The sequence below is a fragment of the Thamnophis elegans genome, chromosome 12 (genome assembly GCF_009769535.1).
Source record: "Thamnophis elegans isolate rThaEle1 chromosome 12, rThaEle1.pri, whole genome shotgun sequence".
NCBI classification, from domain to species: domain Eukaryota; kingdom Metazoa; phylum Chordata; class Lepidosauria; order Squamata; family Colubridae; genus Thamnophis; species Thamnophis elegans.
In genome coordinates, this window is record NC_045552.1 from 42,955,886 (window position 1) to 42,978,115 (window position 22,230).

Sequence of the window (22,230 nt, forward strand, 5' to 3'; positions counted from 1 at the left end):
TCGCTGATTGTATAAGTCCTTGCAATGAAACTGAATGAGAGAACGTCCCTGGTCCCATCACAATCTCGGCCACGGCCTCCAAAAACCGGCCCCAAAGTGCCAATCTCGCCTCCCTCTCTCACAACTCTATCCATTGTTCGCTCTAACAACACCGAGCGCCTCCCCCTCCTCCCTCTCCCCGTGGACGTCACGGCGGCTCCTTTCCGCCTGGCCCTACCCCGCCCGGGCGGGATGAGCTCATCTCCTTTCTTGGGAGAGTGGGAGGAGCCGCTAGGCGGAAGTGACGCATGCGCGCGCGCGAGGCCGGAAGCGACGCAAGGCGGCTGCCAGGCGGTGGAGAGCGCACCCGCTGAGGCGTCTCTGTCTCCTCCCTCCCTCCCTCTCTCTCTCTCTCTCTCTCCCTCTCTCTCTCTCTCTTCTCTTCTCGGCCCCGGCTTTGCTCCGCCGCCGTCCCCCGCTCCTCAGCCATGTCGGCGCCCGGAGGAGGAGCCGGCGGAGAATTCGCAACCCGCTGCGCAAGTTCAAGCTGGTTTTCCTCGGCGAGCAAAGCGGTGAGGGGGGGCTGTGGGGGAGGGGAGGGGCTGCCCCGCCACACACACACGCGCCCCTGAGGGGGTGGGGGAGGGGGCGAAATCAGACCACGAAATGCAACGGGGAGGAAAGGGGGGGCGACGCCTCTCTTCTTCCCCCCCCCCACCCCGAGCGTCAGGCTAGGATGGAGGGGGAGGGGGTTAAGCCGGGAGGAGGTTTTGGTCTGCTCCTTTGCGGGGATGTTTTGGCTTTATTGTATTTTATTTTTCATGTCCCTCTTTAATTTGGCTTTTAAGGGATTGTTGTATGAGGAGGGAGGGGGGCATATGAATCCTACAAATAGAAACATCCACGTTTAAGATAGGGAGGGGTTAGAATAAGGATAGGATAGGATAAGGAATAGAATAGGATTGCAATGGAATGGGAGTTGAATAGCATTCTTTATTGGCCAAGTGTGTTTGGACACACAAGGAGTTTGTCTTCGGTGCAGATGCTCTCAGTGTACATAAAAAGGCAAGATACATTCGTCAAGAATCATAAGGTACAACACTTAATGATAGTTACAGGGTACACATAAGCAATCAGGAATAATCAATATCCTTATAAATCGTAAGGATACAAAGTTACAATCGTAAGAGGAAGAAGATGGGTGATAGGAACGATGCGAAGACTAATAGTAACAGTAATGCAACCTTAGTGAATACTTTGACAGTGTTGAGGGGATTATTTGTTTAGCAGAGTGATGGCGTTCGGGAAAAACCTGTCCTTGTGTCTAGTTGTTCGGGTGTGCAGTGCCCTATAGCGTAGTTTTGAGGGTAGGAGTTGAAACAATTTATGCCCAGGATGTTGGGTCTGTAAATATTTTCACGACCCTCTTTTTGACAGTCCTGTACAGTGTACCGGTCCTCAATGGAAAGCAGGTTGGCAGTAATTGTTTTTTCTGCAGTTCTGATTATCCTCTGAAGTCTGTGTCTGTCTTGTTGGGTTGCAGAACCAAACCAGACAGTTATAGAGGTGCAGATGACAGACTCAATAATTGATGGGTGGCTGCAGTTTGCATCCTCCTGTGGGTCTTCTCCCCACTCCCCCAATCTGTTTGCTTTGCTTCATTTTCAAAGCATCCATTTTTTCATCCTGCCTTTTTATGCTGGTGTTTTTTAAAAAAATATGTTTATCCTTTGTAGTTGGTATGCCTTGAATCAACTACAGAGAGAGAGAAGGGAGGGCCAGTTTGGTTGTAGGGATTGAATTAACACCGGCTTAGAAACTGGGAGACTGTGAATCAGAATAATACAGCTTAGAAGGGACCTTGGAGATCTTGTAGCCCAGCCCGCTGCTCAAGCAGGAGATCCTATACCATTTCAAACAAGGGGATGTCCACTCTCCTCCTTTTTCTTCTGTGTTTCTAGTCTTGCCTTAGGTATGAAGCCAGGTGGTTGATCATGGGCCAGTCACATTCTCATACCTAGCACTAGTGATGTTACCTGGTTTGGGTAATAAAGTGTCTGCAAAGTAAACAACCAAGCTCAGAGAGCATTAAGAACCCCACAGTCATCCCCTCCTCCCTGCAAACCCCACACCTTTTAGCACTGATGACGTTACCTAGTTTGGGAACTGAAACATCTGCAAGGAAAGGTCAAAGAGCACCAAGGACCCCACAGTTCAACCCTGAGCTACAAAGGTTTGTCTTGAGTGACACATTCTCTTAGTCTTGGGAAAGAAGAAAGGGCAAATCATTTTTTTTTAAAAAAAAAACCTTGCTAAGAAAACTGCAGGGACCTGTCCAGACAATAGCCAAGAATCAAGAGTAACTTGAAGACACACAGACACCAAAATTCCCCACCAGCCAAGAAACCGTCAGCGGGTAATGCAGGTAGTTGCTAAGGGTCCAAAACTATTTGAAGAACCTAAATATATGTATATATGTGTGTCAGCTCAGGGCAAAAAGGCCTATACTGCTGCCTCTTATTTTTTCCATTACAAACCACCCTGTGAAGTGGATTGGCCTGAAAGAGAGGAATTTCTAGTCACCTAGTTGTGAAGTATACTCTGTCCCGTAATTGGGTAGACCAGGTTGCCCTGACAAAAAACAGGTAATCTTTTCCCTGGAATAATCAACAAAGGGAGGAGAGGCCATGGCTTAGAGGTTAATACATCTATCTTATATGCAAGTAGCCTGGGTTTGAATCCCAGAAAGGTATGGCTAGCTGATGAGAACTGCTAGGTTGGAAGAAGCTGGGGCAAATAACGGGAGCTCACTCCGTTATGCGGCACTAGGGATTTGGACCACCGAACTGCTGACCTTTCGATCAACAAGCTCAGCGACTTAGCCACTAAGCCACCGTGTCCCCAGATCTATATTAGTCTTCCTTTATTTCTTTGTCGGTAAAACATAAATCCAACTCACCTTGTCATACTTAAGGCAACATCTCCTGGTGATTGACCCAAAGTCACCGAGTTGGCTTTCATGTTGGCTGGAACACCATCTCCTGGTTTCTTCCGGGCCAGCCCCTTCACCCTTACATCAAACTGGCTCTTAATTAAATAAGTAGGGTTGCTGTGGTTAAGATCCCCATGATCTTGAGTATTGGCTTGCTTTGAGAGGTTCATTTTCATTGATAGACTGACTGGGGTTTGGGGCTTCAGGGGCCTCACACGAGCCATGTTGGGGACAGGCAGGGATAGGAGATCATAATTTCTCATTTTTAATTTAGGACTCTGGGCAGTGTAAAAACAATGTTTTCAACAGGATTTTTTAAAAAGGAACAATACATTATAAAGATTTGGCAATGGTTTTTATTTGCCAGGGTGTATTGTGAAAATAGAGTAAAACATTTGAGAATTTTGTATTCCCTACCTATTACATCATAATTACTACTGCAGTGTATCATTCTTGATTAGTTAATTATAATTACATCATTTTACATGTTGCAACTTGGGTAAGCAAAAGCAATGAGTGGATATATAAGTTATGAAGCATTAATAGTATTATTTCATTGTAACCTGCCTCCAGCGCCTTCTGCTCTCTTTCCTTGTACCCTACTTTATATTTTAGTAATATATGACTTATTCTTCCTAAAGAGACCTCTGCTTTGCTTTGTATGCTAAAACCTATAAAGTGGGGTTTTACTTGATTCTTGCCTGTTGCAAATCAAGAAAAGCTCTTGGCAAGAAGGAAAAAGAGGCATTTGAGGCATTCTGAATAACTAAGCAAGCTCAAAAGTCTGATTAAAAAGAAAGTTAGTCTACCAAGTAGCCTTAGGGATTGGGAATTTTAAAGGTAGAGATCAGGACACAAAAATAGGGCCCAATACGTTTGTCGCCTTACCATAGCTGAAGGAATAGAATGAAGGGTTTATTTGAAAGGTCTTAATTTCCAAATAATAGTAAATAGTAAAATGTCTTCTCTTTTACCAAACCCCAGTCCTCCCCCCTCCCCCCAGACATGATTAAGAGGTCCTTTCTCTAAATTTTATGGGATATGGAGAAAGTTTCCGTACCTAAGAGCTGGGAAATATAGATGCATATATTATTGATATGTTTTTTGTTATATTGTTTATGCATGTTTTTTTTTCTCCATCAAATTATTTTCCACTCTGCTAACTATATTAGTTTCAGTTTGTGCAGTAGGATAATTAATTCATAGCCAGGACCTTTTTAAATAGTTTGCTTCCTCAGGACTGATTTGAAAGTGGCACTATTCTGATTTATGCCAGACTGCTCATTTGTATTAAGGTGTGTGAAATTAATATTGCAGATAAGTCAGCTCAGGTGCATAATTTTGGCACCTGAACCCGTTGATGCTTATGGAACCCCTCTTACCCATAACTGATCACATGAAGGAATCCTTAACATCCCAGAGAGCCATTCCTACATATGTATACTAACAGTAACTGTATCTAGTAGCATTTATACAGTATGCTGTAAGTACTGTAATGCCTTTATTTGTACATGATTTTCAGGTCCATTTTAAAAGGGGAGCAGACTATCATAATTTTTTGGCTTACGTTGGTAGATTCAATAATTTTATTTACTATAGAATAATTAAAAGAATTTAGCTTTATTTTGAGATTAAGTTTTGATTTACAAATGTGCATGTGTGTAGCAAAGCCTCTAGGTTCTACAAATATTTTAGATAGAACATAATAACTTTTTAGTGTGGTACTACTAAATTATGACACACCGTTGGTTCAGATGATCTTCAGTTAAGTTCTAGCAATGGCACTTTAAACTTAAACGTTAATGCACATTTTAACAGAGATCATTGTTTATCTTTTCACATACTTATCAAACAGAATATTTAAAGAATGGGAAGGATTACATTGTGTGATGAGCAAATCAAAGTTTCCTTATTGCTTGGCATTATTTGTTTATTTAACAACATGCCTACCGTTTTATGTATTTTATTTTATTTGTATTCTGTTATATAAGCTCCCCGTTGGGAGAGCGAGTGTGAAGCGTTGGGAGAGTTGTGTGGAAGCACACACAAACCAGCATACAGAGACACTGCAGTTTAAATAGGCTTTTATTTTCATGGAAATAGAGGTATCAGAGTCTATCAAACAATCCAAGTCATACACAGATAAGGCAGTCAGTCATCAATGTCCTTCAGTTAAGGGATAATCCAAATAACATAGTCCAGTATCATATATTCAATTCAGTACACAAAGTTTGCTAGCAGTTGCAAAACTTACAATAGCTTACGGCACTTTCAAACAGCCAGCTTCCAAAACACTCAGATCAGAGCAGCCCAGCATCTAACAAACAGAGAGCTAATAGTCATTCTGGCTTCCTCTTTTGGCCGATTGTACAATACAGCAACCAATCACATTTTACAGTATGATTTAAAAAACAGATATAGCATTGATACTTGATTTATATATTGCCAACCCAACCATTAGATTATATTCCTAACATATTCCACCTTTATTTTTACAAACAACTCAGTTAAACTTGTACATATTAAATTAAACTTATGCATAAAAAGTTGTACTTTTTTCTTTTGTAGTTGGAAAGACCTCCTTAATCACTAGATTTATGTATGACAGTTTTGACAACACTTATCAGGTAAGTTTCAGAAGATGTTCCCTTGTACCCTTTCAGATTAATTATCAGACTACTTAATCATGAGAGGCTATACTTCTTGATAAAATAAGTTCACTGCAGTCATATTTTTTTCATTTCAGGAAACGCATGCTAAAGCATAACTAATTTCCAATCATTTAAATCACACAAAAGCTGTGAAAGTCACATGTTGTTCAGATTAAAATTGTAGATGAAAACACATCAAAGAGGGCTAGTCACAGGGCACTCAGTAAAGATTTGATTAAACTGAAGTTTTCCTGTTCCTGCTGCCTGACATGCAAAGGTAGTATCTGATCATCTATATCATCTGGAAAAAAACTGATTTCAAGTTTCATGTAACTTGCAAAACACACTTTTATGCCACTAACTACAGCTAACCCTCATTTAACTATGGTAATCAGGACCGGGAATTCTGTTTCTAAGCCACATGTCATACTTGTGATGTTACATGACTGTGCAGCCTTAATGATAGACGTTCCAGTTGTGTTCAGGCAACTTTTGTGCGGCATTAAGTGCCATGCCATATGATCATCATTTGCAACCTCCCGCCGTTTTCTCCATTGACTTTCTGGTCAGAAGCCAGCAAGGAAGTTCGCAAATAGTGATTCCCATGGTCATGGGATACCGGGATGGCCATAATTGCCAGACGGTTTCCAAATGTCCAAATTGTGATCAAGCGAATGCTGCATCAGCTTGCCACTTGAAAGATTGTACAGTAAGTTTCCTTGTCAGCTCCGTCATAACATGGAATGGTCGCTGAACACTAAAAGGACGCCAGCTTCTAAGTCAACCTAGCAGAGTTTTATTTGAGCATCCTGTTTTATATAAATACCAACATACAGTTTCTTAGACTGTTTAAGATACCGTATTTTTTGGAGTATAAGACGCACCCTTTTCCCTCAAATAAGAGGGTAAAAATCTGGGTGCATCTTATAGACTGAATGCAGCATTTTGGCCTACTGAAACCCCACCCCATTGCAAAAATGGAGGTGCAGAGGGTTTGGGAGGCTTGCAAAGTGCAAAACCTTTTTTTTTATTTATTTATCTCTTAAAACTCATAGTATGTCTTATAGTTTGAAAAAATACAGTAAGTGCTTTTGAGAGTCTACCCAGCACCAAAGTGTAGTGCTTCTTTGCAGTGCTTCTTTGGGGACAGCATAGATGTTTTTTAGTTGCCCTTTTCCGGAGAGATTTTCGGTCTCTGCGAAATTAATGCAATTAATAAGAATTTAATCTTGCACAAATCCATAACACTCTTAGTCTAAAACAGGGGTGTCAAATTCAAGACCTGCGGGCCAGATTTGGGGCTTGAGGTGGTTTGATCTGGTCCCTGGGGCCACCCTGGAAATAGCAAAGGACTAGCCCGTGGGGCCTCTGCCAGTGAAAACAGCTCAGGAGGGCCATATGCGGTCCTCCCGAGCTTTGTTTCTGCTGGTAGTGCACTTGGGCCACCATAGGCACCCCCTACCCAAGTGACATTGAGCTGGCCACGCCCACCCTGGCCCCCCAAGGTCAAACAACCCTGATGCAGCCCTCTATGAAATCAAGTTTGACACCCCTGGTCTAAAACTGCAGTGTCGTTCCAAAAATTGTCGATCCTCATCTATTAAATATCATGGAAATATATTTAATATTCTGTTACGGTTTGTGAACCGTGAGATGGATTTAAAATAATACTACGTATGCCTATTATTATTTTTGTGTTCAGTATTCTCTGATTTCCAACCTCATGTTCCCTGCCGTGCTCTTTTTAAATAATCAAAAATATGAATCTTTTCTCATTTTCCAGGCCACCATCGGAATTGATTTCCTTTCAAAGACTATGTATTTAGAAGACCGCACGGTAAGTGGAGTTATCTGTTAAGGTTTGACTGATTCTCTCTCTTCACAATCCCATAGTACTTTTCCCCATCAACATGATCTGCAGCTTGAATCTCCAGGAGGGAACCTAGGGGTGCCAATGTGCCCATAGATATTCTTTGAACTCTCCTCTGTTTTCTCCCCTGATTAAAAAGTTGGAAGTTTTCAAAAATGGAAGATGGCACATCGAAATCATTTTCATTCCATAAAGACATTACCCTTAGATTTCCAACTTTTGCCTGGATAGTTTTCAACTTGCCCTAAGAAAGACCTAAGCACAGCATGGGAGATAAACAAATTATTTTGTAAATAGTTGTATCCTCTGGAACAGGGGTCTCCAACCTTGGCAATTTTGCTGGCTGGGGAATTCTGGGAGCTGCAGTCCACAAGTCTTAAAGTTGCCAAGATTGAAGACACCTGCTCTGGAAGCCGTGACTCCCACCTTCTATTCAGTAATCATTTTATGAAGATTTCCATAAACATGGTTTCAAAATAATCCCCCCCCCCCTCAGTCTATAGGAAGAAAAAATTGCCAGATGATATAGTTCATTGACGCCCATTTTACAATCTGATTGGATACTGGCAGATTGGTGTGGCAATTTCATTGCTTTATCATTGGTCCAGATTTCAGGCTTGCGCTCCTGAATCTCCTTTAAGGGGTTAGTAAGATACTCTTTCAAGGAGGAGGAGAGAAAGGGCATGTAAGATCAGATTCTATTAAGATTCTATTAAGCTTGTAAATCAGACTGGCTACAATAGAGGCAGGGGTGCGATTTGGCTGGTTTGGATGAACCGTTAGCTTTGATGATCAGCTGGGAGTGAACTGGTTTGCTCTGACAATCAGCTGGCTCTGCCCCTGTTCTATCCTGTCCTTTATTTCCAGCTTTCTAGCTCATCTCAGTTGCGCGTGACAACTTATTCCCCTCGCCCCTCAGCTGTTTACTTACTGTTGCTGACTTGGGAAGGTAAGCGGCTGAGATTCTACATGCTCCATTTTCAGTGCTGTGCGCGCAGGCAAAGCACACATGCGCAAAAAGCAAGCGCTCACCGAACCAGTTATTAAACCGGCAGCATCCCACCACTGAATAGGGGTCATTTTTCTCTCCAGCCTCATGGCCCTGCCTTTTATTGTATCTGGTGTATGGGCCAGTCTGCTAATTTAATAGTGCCAATAATGGAAAGAAAAAAACCTTCTGAAGACCAACTATTCCTATGGATGAAGGGCAATCTGACCTCGTGGATGAAGTCTAGATTGAGAATTCCTTTGCCATACAGCAAATATGATGCCTGACCCGGTACAAAGCTAGATCTCTTTATCCAAATACTTTTCGATGAGGTCAGATTGCCCTTGTCTTACTCAGGCTACCTGTTACTCAGTCTGAAGAAGCCATACCTTGAATATTACTTTGTTTTTTTAATCTTAAAATGGATCTTACCAGGAACATTGTGATTTGAGTTTCATCTTAGCCAGAAGAGAGATTTTATACAGTAATATAAGGGAGGAATTCAACTTTACAGGGCAAGATAATTCTTGTCTTAAGTTGTCGTCTTGCCCAACAATAGATTTTTTTTTACAATTGTGGATATTTTGAATGTTCAACAATAGTCTCCATCCACCAACTCGGTGAGTGCAGATATGTTGAAGTATCTTGAGCCACTTCCTGACTGAAGGTAGGGTGAACAGCAGTTTTTCTCATTGTGTGTCTCTTGTCTGTGGGTGATGAGTTTTGTCTTCATGATTGACTAGCTTAGCACAGTAGAACCAGGAGAGAAGTTGCACAACAGAAGCAATTCCGCTATGGCCCCGATGGACTTGTAGTTCATGAACCCGGAATAAAGTATAAGGAAAGATAATAGTAGAAGGTTCAAGCCAAATGGTTCATGGAATTGGTGGGGGTGGGAACATAAAGGCTACCGGGCCTTTCATAAAGAGTTCCATCTGGAGGAATAGATGACAAAGCTTTTTTTTGTTTGCTTATTTAGAAAAAAAAAACATAAGTTCCCATTTTCAGTTTTATGCTGCATTTTAGTTTCATTTTAACTTCCCTCTTATTTATTTGCATTGTTTCTTTTGAGTGTTGTCATTTTTTTTAATTTCACATGCATTTTGCTTTATTTTATTTTTTGTCCATATTCCTGCTCTTCTCTTTCCTCCTCTCCACCCTCCCCCACTCCCCCCACATTTTCTCTTTTCCCAGATCAGGCTGCCGATGTGGGAGAGGGGAGATTCCGCAGCCTCATTCCCAGCTACCTCCGGGACTCTGCTGAGGCTGCCATTGTCTTTGACCTGACAAGTAGGTATTGGGGTTTAAGCGCAGCAGGCCCTTGCTCTGATCAAGGGAAGAACTGAGTTCTAGTCCTCAGGAAGCAGCCAGGACTCTGTTTACCCCCCACAAAGAGAGGCAGTGTTCCATGACATTCAAGCTATGGCAGGCAGTTGAATAGAATCTCTGACCACGAATAAATGGGCAGGTTTGGTCCTTTATTTTATTTTCCATATTTTTTGGAGTATAAGACACTCTGAAGTATTAGATGCACCTAGCTTTTGGGGAGGGGGGAAAAAAATCTGCCTCCCAGCAATTTGCCTCCTTGCAGCAAACAGACTGTTTCAGTTTCAGCACAGCCTGATTAGCACAAGCAGCTGATTGTCTGTTGGGTCAGCTTCCCAACCATCAGCTATTTCAGGCTGCAGGGATTGCCATAGCCTATTGCCGTCTCCGCACGACCCATTTTCCACCCCTTCTGGGCAGCAAGGATCGAAATGGGCAGAAAATAGGACGCACATAGGCTGAAAACTGAGGGTGCAGAGGCAGCAATGGCAATCCCTGCAGCCTGAAACAGCTAAAGGGCGGGAGGCCGAGTGAGCTTAGCCCCGTTTTATGATCTTTCTTGCTGCAGTTGTTAAGTGAATCACTACAGTTGTAAAAGTTAGTAGGACGGTTGTTAAGTGAAACAGGTTTCCCTGTTTACTTTGTTTGGAAAAAGGTCTTAAGAAGTAATCACATGACCCTGGGACACTGCAACCGTCATAACTATGAGCCGGTTGCCAAGCATCTGAATTTTGATCACATGGACCACAGGGATACTGCAACAGTTGTGTGAAAAACGGTCATAAGTCAATATTTTCACTGCCTTTGTAACTTTTAATGGTCACTAAACATTGTCAGTCAAGGACTGCCTATACAAGAAAAAAAACAAGGATTGTGTGGGAACATTTAGCTTTGACATTTTGGTTGGCTTTATTTGAAAGCTGAATTGTTTTCTCTTATTCCTCTGCTGTTGACAATTCTGTATACATCTTAATATTTTTTTTTTGCCTGTATATTTCCCCCCTTTATTTGCTGATATATTTTGATTCACCCTTCATCAAAAACTGTTTTAGTGTGGTTCATGCTTACTTGAGAATTGCAAAAAGAAAACTTACAAGTTTGTTGTTAGGGCAGAAAAACGTTGGTTAACTGAAAGTTATGAGCTCAGACCACTCCATTCCAACCTCAGATCCTTCTGCATATTCCAGAAGTCATCCAAATTGGCTTATTCTAAGCGATCTAGAACCTGGAATATTTTGATACTTTTACTAATAACAGCACTAGCATCTGGATTTATATACCGCTTCACAGTGCTTTACAGCCCTCCCTTAAGAGGTTACAAAGTCAGCATATCACCCCCAACAATCAGGTCCTCATTTTACCAACCTCCGAAGGATGAGTCAACTTTGAGCTGGTCAAAGGCTGTGGACAGACTTAAGCCTGCAATACCCCACATTCTAACCACTCTGCTCCCATAATCGTATAAAATTTAAATTAAAGCTATATTTACAAACTATTAGATGGGCAAGAGTCAACTTAATATCTTAGTTAAGGCACAGGGCCAGAAATTATTATTACTCCTGAATAACCAAACCAGCTAGGAGATTTTGGCCAATCACTCCTCTTTCAGCCTTGAATTACAATGGAAAATCACTTCAAAAATCTTGCAAAAAATCCCCTGCACCCCCTCCAAAACTCTTTATGCACCCTGTTTCCCCAAAAATAAGACCTCCCCGGATAATGAGCCCAATTGGGCATTTGAGCGCATGCACTAAACACGGTAATTAATAGGCTCATCTTGAAGATGTAAAAAATTGATGCAAATATTGTTTTGTACAGAATGGTTTCTGTTTGAGGAAGCAGACAGCTACTGTATCTTGAAGGTCTTCCAGGGCAAACCTTGGTTTATTTCCTCCCATTATTATCAAGTCAGAACAGTCTTTAGCAAGATAGCTCTTCGCCATATGTAGTTGTTTTTTTTTTAATTTTTATTGTTCCTGGTAAATATTCAAAAGATAAAATTTGTCGGTTACCATTGCAAAACATGCTTAAGGAGACATTATACCTTTTTTTTCTTATCTATCTGGAGAAATTGTTGACAAAGATGCTTGGGTGTTGAAAATATTCCTGTTTTATATATGTAAGGCTCCCTGGAAAATGGGTGTTACTGGAAGACTTGGTGGGATAGAGCAAGGATCCTCAAACTTTTTAAACAGGTTTAATTCACAGTCGCTCAGACTGGTGGGGGTGGGGGCGGACTATAGTTTGATCTGCCTAATGACCGGCTAGGTGGGCATGGCTAGGTGGTCGTGTGACTGGGTGGGTGTGGCCAATTTAGCAGTCCATTTTGCCTTTGTCCTTCCTAAACTGTATTTGCTCAACCCCAGGCATCTATTGAGCACTAGCTGTTAATCCGGTGTTGTCCAGATATTTGTTTATCTCAATCCTGTAGTAGAAATTCACAATGGTCCAGACCAAACGTAACTTCTAATGTTGGACTTTCCCCCGTACCAGAGGGAACCCCCTTGTGGAGTACCATGGCAACTCCACTGCGCTGTACAGTAGAAGCCATTTTAAGGCACAGCAGGCTGTATCTTAACAGAACACACACACCAAGCGGTGTTAGGGGTGTCTTTCCCCCCACAGTACTTTTTTTCTAGAGAGTAAGTCATCTGTGTACCAAGTTTGGTTGAAATTGCTCGAGGCATTCCAGAGTTATGCTGGAACATACATACATACAGCCATTTATAGATAGATAGAAGATAGATAGAGTGATGATTATGATATTGCCATAATATCTTCCACTAGAGATATCTCCGCTGATGAATGCATGCTGGTTTAAGCAGAAGCTTTTAAAAAGAGAGTCTAGACAGCCAGCTGACTGAAATGGTGTAGAGTCTACTGCTTGAGCAGCGGGTTGGACTAGAAGGTTCCTCCAAGGTTCCTTCCAATTCTGTTATTCTGAGAAGGGCAGGTGACCATCTTCACAGGTATTTTGTAGTTCAGACCTTATTGGTGACCACGTGACCTTGGAAACATTGCAGTGTTGTAATTGGGAGACACATTGTGATCACATGACAAGGGACATGCTGCAGCTGATGTAAACTTAGGACCAGTCATAAGTACCATGGTTCAGTGCTACAAGAAGTTAGCCACTAAACGAGTGGTTGTTTTGAACCACTCGTTTAGAAGTGATTTTGAATGAAGTTCCAGGGTTGCCCGTTGGACCGTTTTTCTCCCTCTGGAGGCTTTTGGGGGCTTTCCTGAAGCCTGCGGAGGGCTAAAAACTGCCCAATGCACTTTCCTGAAATCCAGAGGCTTGAGTGAGGCCTTTATGGGTGTGGGCACACATGCGTGACCCCCCACACTCCCCAAGCTTTTGGCATGCCTCAACAAAAAGTTTAGCCATCACTCTTATAGATCATCTAGTCTAACCCCCCGCATCACGCCTTCTGACTTCTGAGCCTCCTGGCTTCTGGGCCTGTCAGCTGAAGTTTTAAATTCTTATTCAATGCGCATCCTCCAACAAGCTCAGTATGAGTAACGTCATCTCATACTTTTTCCACTCTGAAATCTTTATGGCTAGGCAGGGATTTTCTTTGCCTGATCCTCTTATTGTTACGCCTCTTTTCATTATCCCAGAAGTACACAGTGTCATGTGTTTTACAGGAGGAAACCTTTTCCCTATTTGCATGCTCAAAAATAAGAAATTTGGTTCCACTTTATAGGGAAGGTTAGCTTCTATGAATCTGTCAGATTTCTAGTAGTGGCTGTATGGAAAATCGAAAACGCGGTCCTGCGGTGTTGCTTTCAACCCAGAGGAAATAGATTTTCTAGGAAATAATGACTTTTTGAAGGAAGTTTTTCTCATATACCCCCCATTGTTTTATAGTAGCCAAAGATAAAGTAGTTCATGATTCTGTAATTAATCTTAACCTGTATCACTGGCATTCTCATTTGTCTTGATGGAGAGTTTTTGGAGTGGATTTATTAGATAGCAGAGAGCAGTAGCCTGTGATGTAAACATTTTTTTGTATTTTGGATGGCCCATGGTGCATTTTCTGATAAGATATTACTATGCAATTCTATAGAATTCCTTCTAATGCATTGCCTTGTCTCTAAAGGACATTTTCTTTTTCCCCTTCTTCTGTTTCCTTGTGTCTTTCTGTTTCTTCCCTGGGCTGGTACCAGCAGGTCCGACTTCAACTTTGGGACACAGCAGGCCAGGAACGATTCCGTAGCCTCATTCCCAGCTACATACGTGACTCAACTATTGCCGTGGTAGTCTATGATATTACAAGTGAGTGAGAGAGATTTGTGTCATGGTGTACCAAAACACTTTGTTCCAGGAGAAATCGGAGCCCAGAAGCCCTGAGTCATCCATGAAGGCTCAGTGGCCACAGCTCAGGTGATGCCAGGTTGACAAGCAGAAGGCCTGAGTGCCTTTTGCCCTGGGCAAAGAACAATCCTGAAGCTGGCTTTGTTTGTTTGTTTGTTTATATCTCATATTTCTAACCCAACCATCTCTCCCAAAGAGGGACTTTGGGCAGTGTGCAATATTATATAACCAGTAAATAAAACAATGCATGACAATTAACATTAGAAATTAAGAATTAAGAGTTAAACTTTTCAAAATTATAGAATAATGGCGAAAGGGGAAAATCTTAAAATGACCCTTTAACATTGGATTATTACAAGTCCGGAGTGGGGAGGGGTTGCTCTCAAGGGATTAGCCAGCCCGACTGTTGTGAGGTCCTCTGTGCCCCCACACATCTGCAGAGTGAAGGGTTGACCGCTTTGTGGAAAACCAAGAGCTCTGTGGCTTTCCTCGCCTCTGGGAAACAAAATGTTGCATGAAGTGGGCACAGCACCAGAGCAGGCTTTTTTCCTAAGCCCCGCCAGTCAAAAATTTTTGATTGGCGGGATCTGTAGCATACCTTCCCTGCCTGATCGAGTGGGACGGGCTGGTGAGATACGAGGGAGCCGCTTTGGTGGGTCTGAATATTTGGTAGGTTGTCAGGGTTCCAAAGATCATCCAAAATTAAATCAGAGTCCAAGGCAAAGTTTTGCTCAAAGTTCCAATTCATTAAGAGAGCCATGTTGGCACATCTGGCAAAAACAGGAATCTGAAAGCTTCCCACTTTTCCCCGTCCAGTTGAAAGTTCAAGAACTTGCCCCCACACCCACAAGTCCATCACATGGTCCAATCTCCCACTGCCATGCTGGTTCCACCCATCCAGTTCCAGCCAGGTTCAGAGACAAAGAATGACCTTGACTTTCTAGAAAGAATTTTGTTATGGCTACATAGCCTCTCACAATCCCCCCTCCCATTTTCCCACAATAGAAAACGCATCGTAGAATAATAGAAAGTGTGGCAGGCCAAAGATCCAAAAGAAAAGATGGCTGCAGGCCTGACATAGGTGTTAATTCTGTTCTTTGACCCGACCGTAGTGCCTTCAGCTACCTTCTCCTTGCAGATCTGAATTCCTTCCAGCAAACCTCCAAATGGATCGATGATGTGCGAACAGAAAGAGGAAGTGATGTCATCATCATGCTGGTGGGCAATAAAACTGACCTTGCAGATAAAAGGTAATTGTAGAGTTTGAAAAGAGAATGTTTGGGGTGGGGTACTAGAAAAATGTGTGGCCAATACTTGGAAACACCAAAGAAGCTGCATTCCATCCACAAGTTGCTGAATCCCCAAAATTCTTCTCTCTTGAGTATCAGTTTGGGGCTGTTGGGAGCATTGCAGTAGCACTTAGACTTATATACCGCTTCACAGTGCTTTACAGCCCTCTCTAAGCAGTTTACAGAGTCAGAATATTGCCCCCAATAATCTGGGTCCTTAGTTTACCGATCTCGGAAGGCTGAATCAACTGTGAACTAATCAGAATCAAACTCCTGGCAATGAACTGAGTTAGCTGCACTACTGCATTCTAACCATTGTGCCACCACAGCTCAGCAATGCCTGGAAGACCACAGATTTTCTCTACTATTTGGCATGCAGAAAAAGTCTTTTTCTTTCCCTTTTCATCAAAAGAGCAGAATTAAATATTGGAAAGGACCTGGCAATATCAGAGGTAATGCTGTAGTGAAATTAGTGACACTAATTTATTTTCTTTTATCTCCAATTATTGCAGCTTGCTCTACCAGCACAAAAATGTTATTCATGGACCTTAGTGCCATTCCTATTATTTTTCACATCTAACTCTTCAAGTGTGTTTTCCTTCTTCTTCCACCAGTGAAACTCCCAGGGAGGCTTACATAGATCAGTGATAAATTCCTTCCAGCTTTTAATGCAAAATTCATGGCATGTAAGAAAAGCAGTAGGAACAGGAGAAGAGGGAGACACACTATTGATGGAATGTAGCTGCCGTTGAGAGATAGAGTAGGGCAAAAGGCCTCGCTTCTTTCCCTTAAACTATACTGTCTTTTGGAAAAGCAGGATCAATTGTTCCTTGCTGTGCATCTTTTCATCTTTCTTATGTTAAGAGTTTATATTGGAGATTATCTAATAGGTATGTCCAACCATGTTCTCAAGCTCTGTTTTTTTAATGCGGGAGGTGAAATTTCTGATCACGGCACAGTAAAATCCTCACTAGGTCATTGTGAGTGTACGTTTAGTGTCTTGTTCATTGTTATTCAGCGGAAATATCCCTCTGTTGATCTTGCACGAATACTTATTCTCTGGAAGCCGCTTAAACAATAAGCTTATTTTTGCACCCCAGAATTGAACACATGGAATAGGGGAGTTGGCTAGAATTCTTCCAGAATAATACATTCCTTTTTTTGACTGTGCTCTGCTGATTATCTTTAAAGAATGCAAAATGTTGGGTTTTATTGCCCTTGTTTTTAAATAGCTATCGGCCAACTGGGAAAGCCTTATTGCTGGAAAGATTCTGTTTGATGGATGCATTAAAAGACTTGTTTTGAGCTGATGAGGTTGCTTCTGCTTTCATGGCACATTATTTCCCAACATAGGCATACCACAAAGCAACTTACATGAATTACTGATAGTCAAGAAATCAGACAAGAAGATTGGTCCGGTGGCCTAGAGGTGGGGCTCTTGCCTCACAATCAGGAGGCTGTGAATTTGATCTTAGGTAGAGGTAGATATTTCTCTCTCTGAGCACAATGAGAATATATCTGCTGAACAAAGCTCCATGTTGGTGATAGGAAGGGCATCCGGCCATTAAACACTCTGCTAGCTCCATTCTGGAGAAGAGACTAATGAGTTGATTCTGGAGAAGAGCCTAATGCTGGGAAGGATTGAGGGCAAAAGAAGAAGGGGACGACAGAGAAGGAGGTGGCTGGATGGAGTCCCAAAGCAGTCGGCGTGAGCTTAAATGGACTCCAGAGGATGGTGGAGGACAGGAAGGCCTGGAGGAACGTTGTCCATGGGATCAAGATGGGTCAGACACGACTTCACAACTAACAACAACAACAAACATTCAGTTGCCCAAACTTCATCCGACAAAGGATTATGGGGTCGTTAAAAGATGATGATGAAGAAGAAATCAGACAAGACACATTAAGAACGTGCCTTTGGTAGACATCTGTACAACATGGGTTGAATTGTATAGGAATTCAACAGGAAATCAAGTAGTTGAGCTTGAACTGTTGTAAGACAGAATCCCCACCCTCTGGTTAATTTTCCTTTTCATTTCCGCAGAAGAGGGCTTACAAAGTGCATAAAAACTCAATAAAGTAAACCAACAATGAAAGTTGGCTTTACTACAGAGGTGGGTATGTGTAGCTTGTTAGAGGAGAACTTGCTGACAGATAGTTAATTCCTACAGAGCTGCAAGATAACCTTTTAGGCAATATGGAACTCAGCCAAGCAAAAGCTATTAAATCATGCAAAGCTGTCCTTTCTGGTTTTTTGGCAGTCCCTTCCAGGAAACAAAAATAGGTTTAGCCAGTGCCATTGGCTAGCATTCATTCCTTAGTGTTTTGATTTAGTGGGACATAGAAATGAACAAAAATATGTTTCCATTACTGTAAGTCTGTTGAATTTAGTTTGCCCACAGCCTTCAGCCAAACATCACATGCCCCCTTGAGCTAATTTTGAAAGCCGCCTTGGGAAACTGTTAGTTTATGCCTTTGGCAGGCTGGTTGCAAAGGCCTCAAAAGTCCTGTTTCTTACTCTCCAGGCAGATTACTACAGAAGAAGGTGAACAGAGAGCCAAAGAACTAAGCGTGATGTTCATTGAGACTAGTGCGAAGACGGGCTACAACGTGAAGCAGGTAATTTTAACTCCAGGTTTCCACAGAAATTGTTCCATCCGGTTTGAGACCCCCTCCTTAGTAAATGTGGACTTCTCTTGCTTAGCGCCAATGTCTTCTACAAGATAGCTATCCCGTAGACTTGTATACCACTTCACAGTACTTTATAGCCCTCTATAAGCAGTTTACAGAGTCAGCCTATTGCCCCCAACAATCTGGGTCCTCATTTTACCCACCTTGGAAGGCTGGGTCAACCTTGAGCCGGTCAGGATCGAACTGCTGGCAGTCAACAGAATTAGCCCTACACTAATAAAATGAAGATAGCAATAGCACTTAGACTTATATACCGCTTCATAGTGCTTTACAGCCCTCTATAAGCTGTTTACAGAGTCAGCATTTTGCCCTCAACAATCTGGGCCCTCATTTTACCCACCTTGGAAGGATGGAAGGCTGAGTCAACCTTGAGCCTGGTCAGATTCGATCTGCCGAACTGCTGGCAGCCGTCAGTCAGCAGAAGTAGCTTGCAGTACTGCACTCTGACCCCTGCACCACCATGGCTCTTATATAAGATGAGCTTTTCCAGCTTTAATTAATGTTTCGTTTAATATCTTTTAAAAAAGAGCAGATGCAATGTCATTCCTGATTTAAGGGCCTTTCATGCTAACTGCTCAAGTGCTTTTAAGTACATTGGATAGAGATATGTTTGAGTTCTTCTTTCACATCTATTCTCATGAGAGTAGACGTCATATCCCACTACAGACACAAGGTTTGTTGTCTTTCAGCTTTTCCGCCGTGTTGCTGCTGCCTTACCTGGGATGGATAACGCTCCCGAGAAGAGCAAAGATGACAGTATCCTTACCCTGCTGATCAGGAGCTTTGTCCTGTATTTACTAACTTTTTCTGTCTGTCGTGTCATTTTTAGAGAATTACATGTCTAGATGGTTCTTCCCTCCCTCCCCCCTCGGTGATATTACAGGCAAATTGCAAAAGTCAAGCAATTTGCCATCTCAACCTTCAGACCTGTCAATTTTGCTTGTGTCCAAAAGGACATTGAAAAGATTTTAAGGTCCAACCTATTACTTCTGGAAATAGAGTTAGGCCAGTTCACCTCTTTAGGACAGGGGTCCCCAATCCGTGGTCCACAACCTACTATCAGGCCATGGCCCTTTGGGAACCGGGCTGCCAAAACAGCAGGCAAGCATGTGAGGTTTCATTTGTGTATGTACAGGATTTAGTTTGCCCATCCAAAATCATTCCTCCCACCATTGCTGTTGAAACCGCTGGAGCCACTGCCAGTCCGCAGAATCAAAAAGGTTAGAGACCCCTGCTTTGGAAGCTATTTCTGCTCTCTGAGCTTGGTTGTTTTCTTGTAGATGTTTCAGTACCCAAACTAGGTAACATCCTCAGTGCTATCGTGCTACCTAGTTTGGATAATGAAACATCTGTAAGAAAACAACCACGCTCAGAGAGCACCAAGGAAGGAAGGAAGGTAGCTATAGACTTATATACCACTTCACAGTGCTTTCTAGCTCGCTCTAAATGGTTTACAGAGTCAGCATATTTCACCCAACAATCTTGGTCCTCATTTTACTGACCCCAGAAGGACGAGTCAACCTGAAGCCTGTTGGGATTTGAACTTCCAAATTGCAGGCAGCTGGCAGTCAGCAGAAGTAGCCTGCAGTATTGCACTCTAACCACTGCGCTGCCACGCCTCAAGCTCATTTGATGGGCTTTGTTAGATCAAAGAGATCTATTTGGTGTGTATGTGTGTCTGTGTGTTTCAGCTTGTCCTCCCACCATAGAGGATGTTTTCCTTAACCTCGTCTCTCCAGTGATTGACATCAAACTAGAGAAACCTCCTGAGCAGCCCGTGACGGAGAATGGCTGTTCTTGTTAAATGTTCTCCAGCGTGGAACCCTCCCCCCTTCCCAGTTAGCCAGTTCAGTCTCTCACCGAAGAGCTCCACTTCTTACTGACTACCAAAACACGACTTTTACCATGGGCCGGAAGGCCACTTTATAATAGGCGATTGGAGTCATCTCGTCTCCTCCCCCCTCCCCCTCCTCCTCCCGCGTCGTGTGGACAAGCCCCAGTTGCTCCCGTTTACTGCATGGTGTGAACCCTCCAATGCCTCTTGCCCTTCGTTGGTTGTTGCACTTTGGTGCTGCTGTCGCACTCTTTTTTGCTCGGTTTTTCCTTGCTGGGTCGTCCTATGAATGTGCAAGGGAGGAACTTTGTCCATCTTAAAAAAAAAAAAAATACTGGTAAATTTAACCGTAAAGAAGCTGATGCATTCTTCCCTTCTCCAACCCCCCCCCCCCTAAAAAAAAAACAACCCACCACCAAACCCTTTCTACTGCTGCTTTTTATTCATTTGCAAATCCTCTGATTTGGCTAAGTGTTTGTGGATAGCAAGAAGAAGCGTGTCGTCCTACTTAAATGTTTCTGTGCTTCTTTCCTCACGAATGGTGCTAAGGAAGAGGGGAACACCTCAAAGAGAGGGTTGACGTACGTTCTCCTCTCTCTTTCCAGATTACCTTAAGTATCTGATTTATTCCTCCCCCCTCCCCTCCGAATCCAGGGGTGAACTCTACTTACCTTTGCTACCGCTTTGATAGCAATGTGAGCGCATGCGCGGGACCTTCCGAGTGGATGGCGGGTGGGCGGAGCTTGCTACCGAGCACACCTGGCAAGCGAGTGAGTGAATGGGGGGAAGAATCCGCTGTGTGGCACAACTTAGATTAGCTTTTTAGCTAATATAAATCGCACGGCACAGCTGATCGTCAGAAAAACCCCTTCACCCAAACCGCTAGCATTTTTTTTTTTTTACTACCACTTCGGACTTTGCTCTCTGGTTTGGGTGAACCGGTCCAAACCGGTAGCATTTCACCCCTGCCCCCATCCCCCACACCATCCATTCCTGGATGTGTACAGGGAGGGTAGACAGAAATGGCCTGATTGGGGAAGGATTCTGAGTCTTTATATGGGAAACCTGGTTCCTGCATAGTGCTGAGTTGGGGAGTTTCCCAAATGGATGCGTAGTCTCCAGCAGTTTATTCCACCCTTCTCTTGATGCTCTCAGGAAAAAAATATATTCTTCGTGAGTTTCTGAAGTAGCTGGATTAAACAGAGACTTCTCTAGGCTCAGACCAATGCCAGGAGCCGCTATTTTTACATAATTTATCACTCATGACTCATTTGAAATATGCAAAGTGCTTTACAACTGCCTCCACTTTTTGCTTCATTCCTTGGTTTGTCATTTTGAATTATGTCCCTACATCAGTCTGCTACAGATTCACCCAACTACTCTTTACTACATTCCCTAGCCACTAAGGCCCAGGATTTGCAAATTTGGAAAGTTTTAGGTTGGGAAAGAGTTCCCATAGATGTAAGAGTTCCGTTGAGTCCTTGTCTCGCTGTTTGAAGGTCCTCATTCGGAATTCTGGGTCTGTACTCCACTCCTTTATCCTGGCCTTCAAAACATAGATACCTAGTTAAACATGGAGTTGTTTGTTTTTATTTCATGTATAGTGGAAGAAATGCTAATCCTTGTCAGATATCTGCTGGTTCTGCAAAGAATATTGTACGTATTTAAAAAAGAAAAAGAAATTAGAGGTTTGCGTAGATTTCTTGAGCTTCTGATTTTAGCACAGAATTTATTTTCAGGTATTTGCTCTTTGACTAGAATGCAAGTTGCACTAGCATGCAAATTAACATGGGAAGACAGGTAGAAGTCGTCATGAACTGGATAATATTTTCTGATGATATTTGAATGACATGTTTTGTTTGTCTCTGCGTGGTTGTCCTCCCGTAGATCAGCCTTCCTGAATTACAGCTCTTGAATTCCTAATCCAGGTGGCTACTAGCAGTATAGGCCAATATTTCATGAGAAGTTTAAGATGTGTGGACTTCGACTCCCGGGATTCCCCAACCATGCATGCTGGCTGGGGAATCCTGGGTGCTGAAGTCCACACATCATAAATTTTGCTGAGCTTGAGAAACATTGAAATAGGCTGAAGATTGCTGGGATTAGTCATTTGAAACAAAAGACGGTGGGAGTTGCAATCTGGCCCGTTGAAGCCATGCTCTGGAGAATGGGTCCTGTTGTGTTGGGCTTCCTTTTGAGTATAGTTCATCAAGATCTCTCTGCCTGTAATTTTTACGACCAGGTGATGAGATGATGCAAAGTATATAACTCATCGAGGTTGGGGATAATAAG

General features: G+C 42.7%; 1 protein-coding gene across 1 annotated transcript; it reads left to right on the forward strand.

Moving 5' to 3' along the window:
* The first annotated feature begins 300 nt into the window (after window positions 1-300).
* Window positions 301-20,332, forward strand: LOC116515497 (ras-related protein Rab-6B-like). Its single transcript, XM_032227577.1, is given in 9 exon segments — window positions 301-501; window positions 504-551; window positions 5,540-5,598; window positions 7,406-7,459; window positions 13,977-14,085; window positions 15,263-15,374; window positions 17,939-18,032; window positions 18,794-18,860; window positions 19,844-20,332. Coding segments are annotated over 9 exon segments (642 nt in total). The 5' UTR covers window positions 301-467; the 3' UTR covers window positions 19,909-20,332.
* The last annotated feature ends 1,898 nt before the right edge of the window (window positions 20,333-22,230 follow it).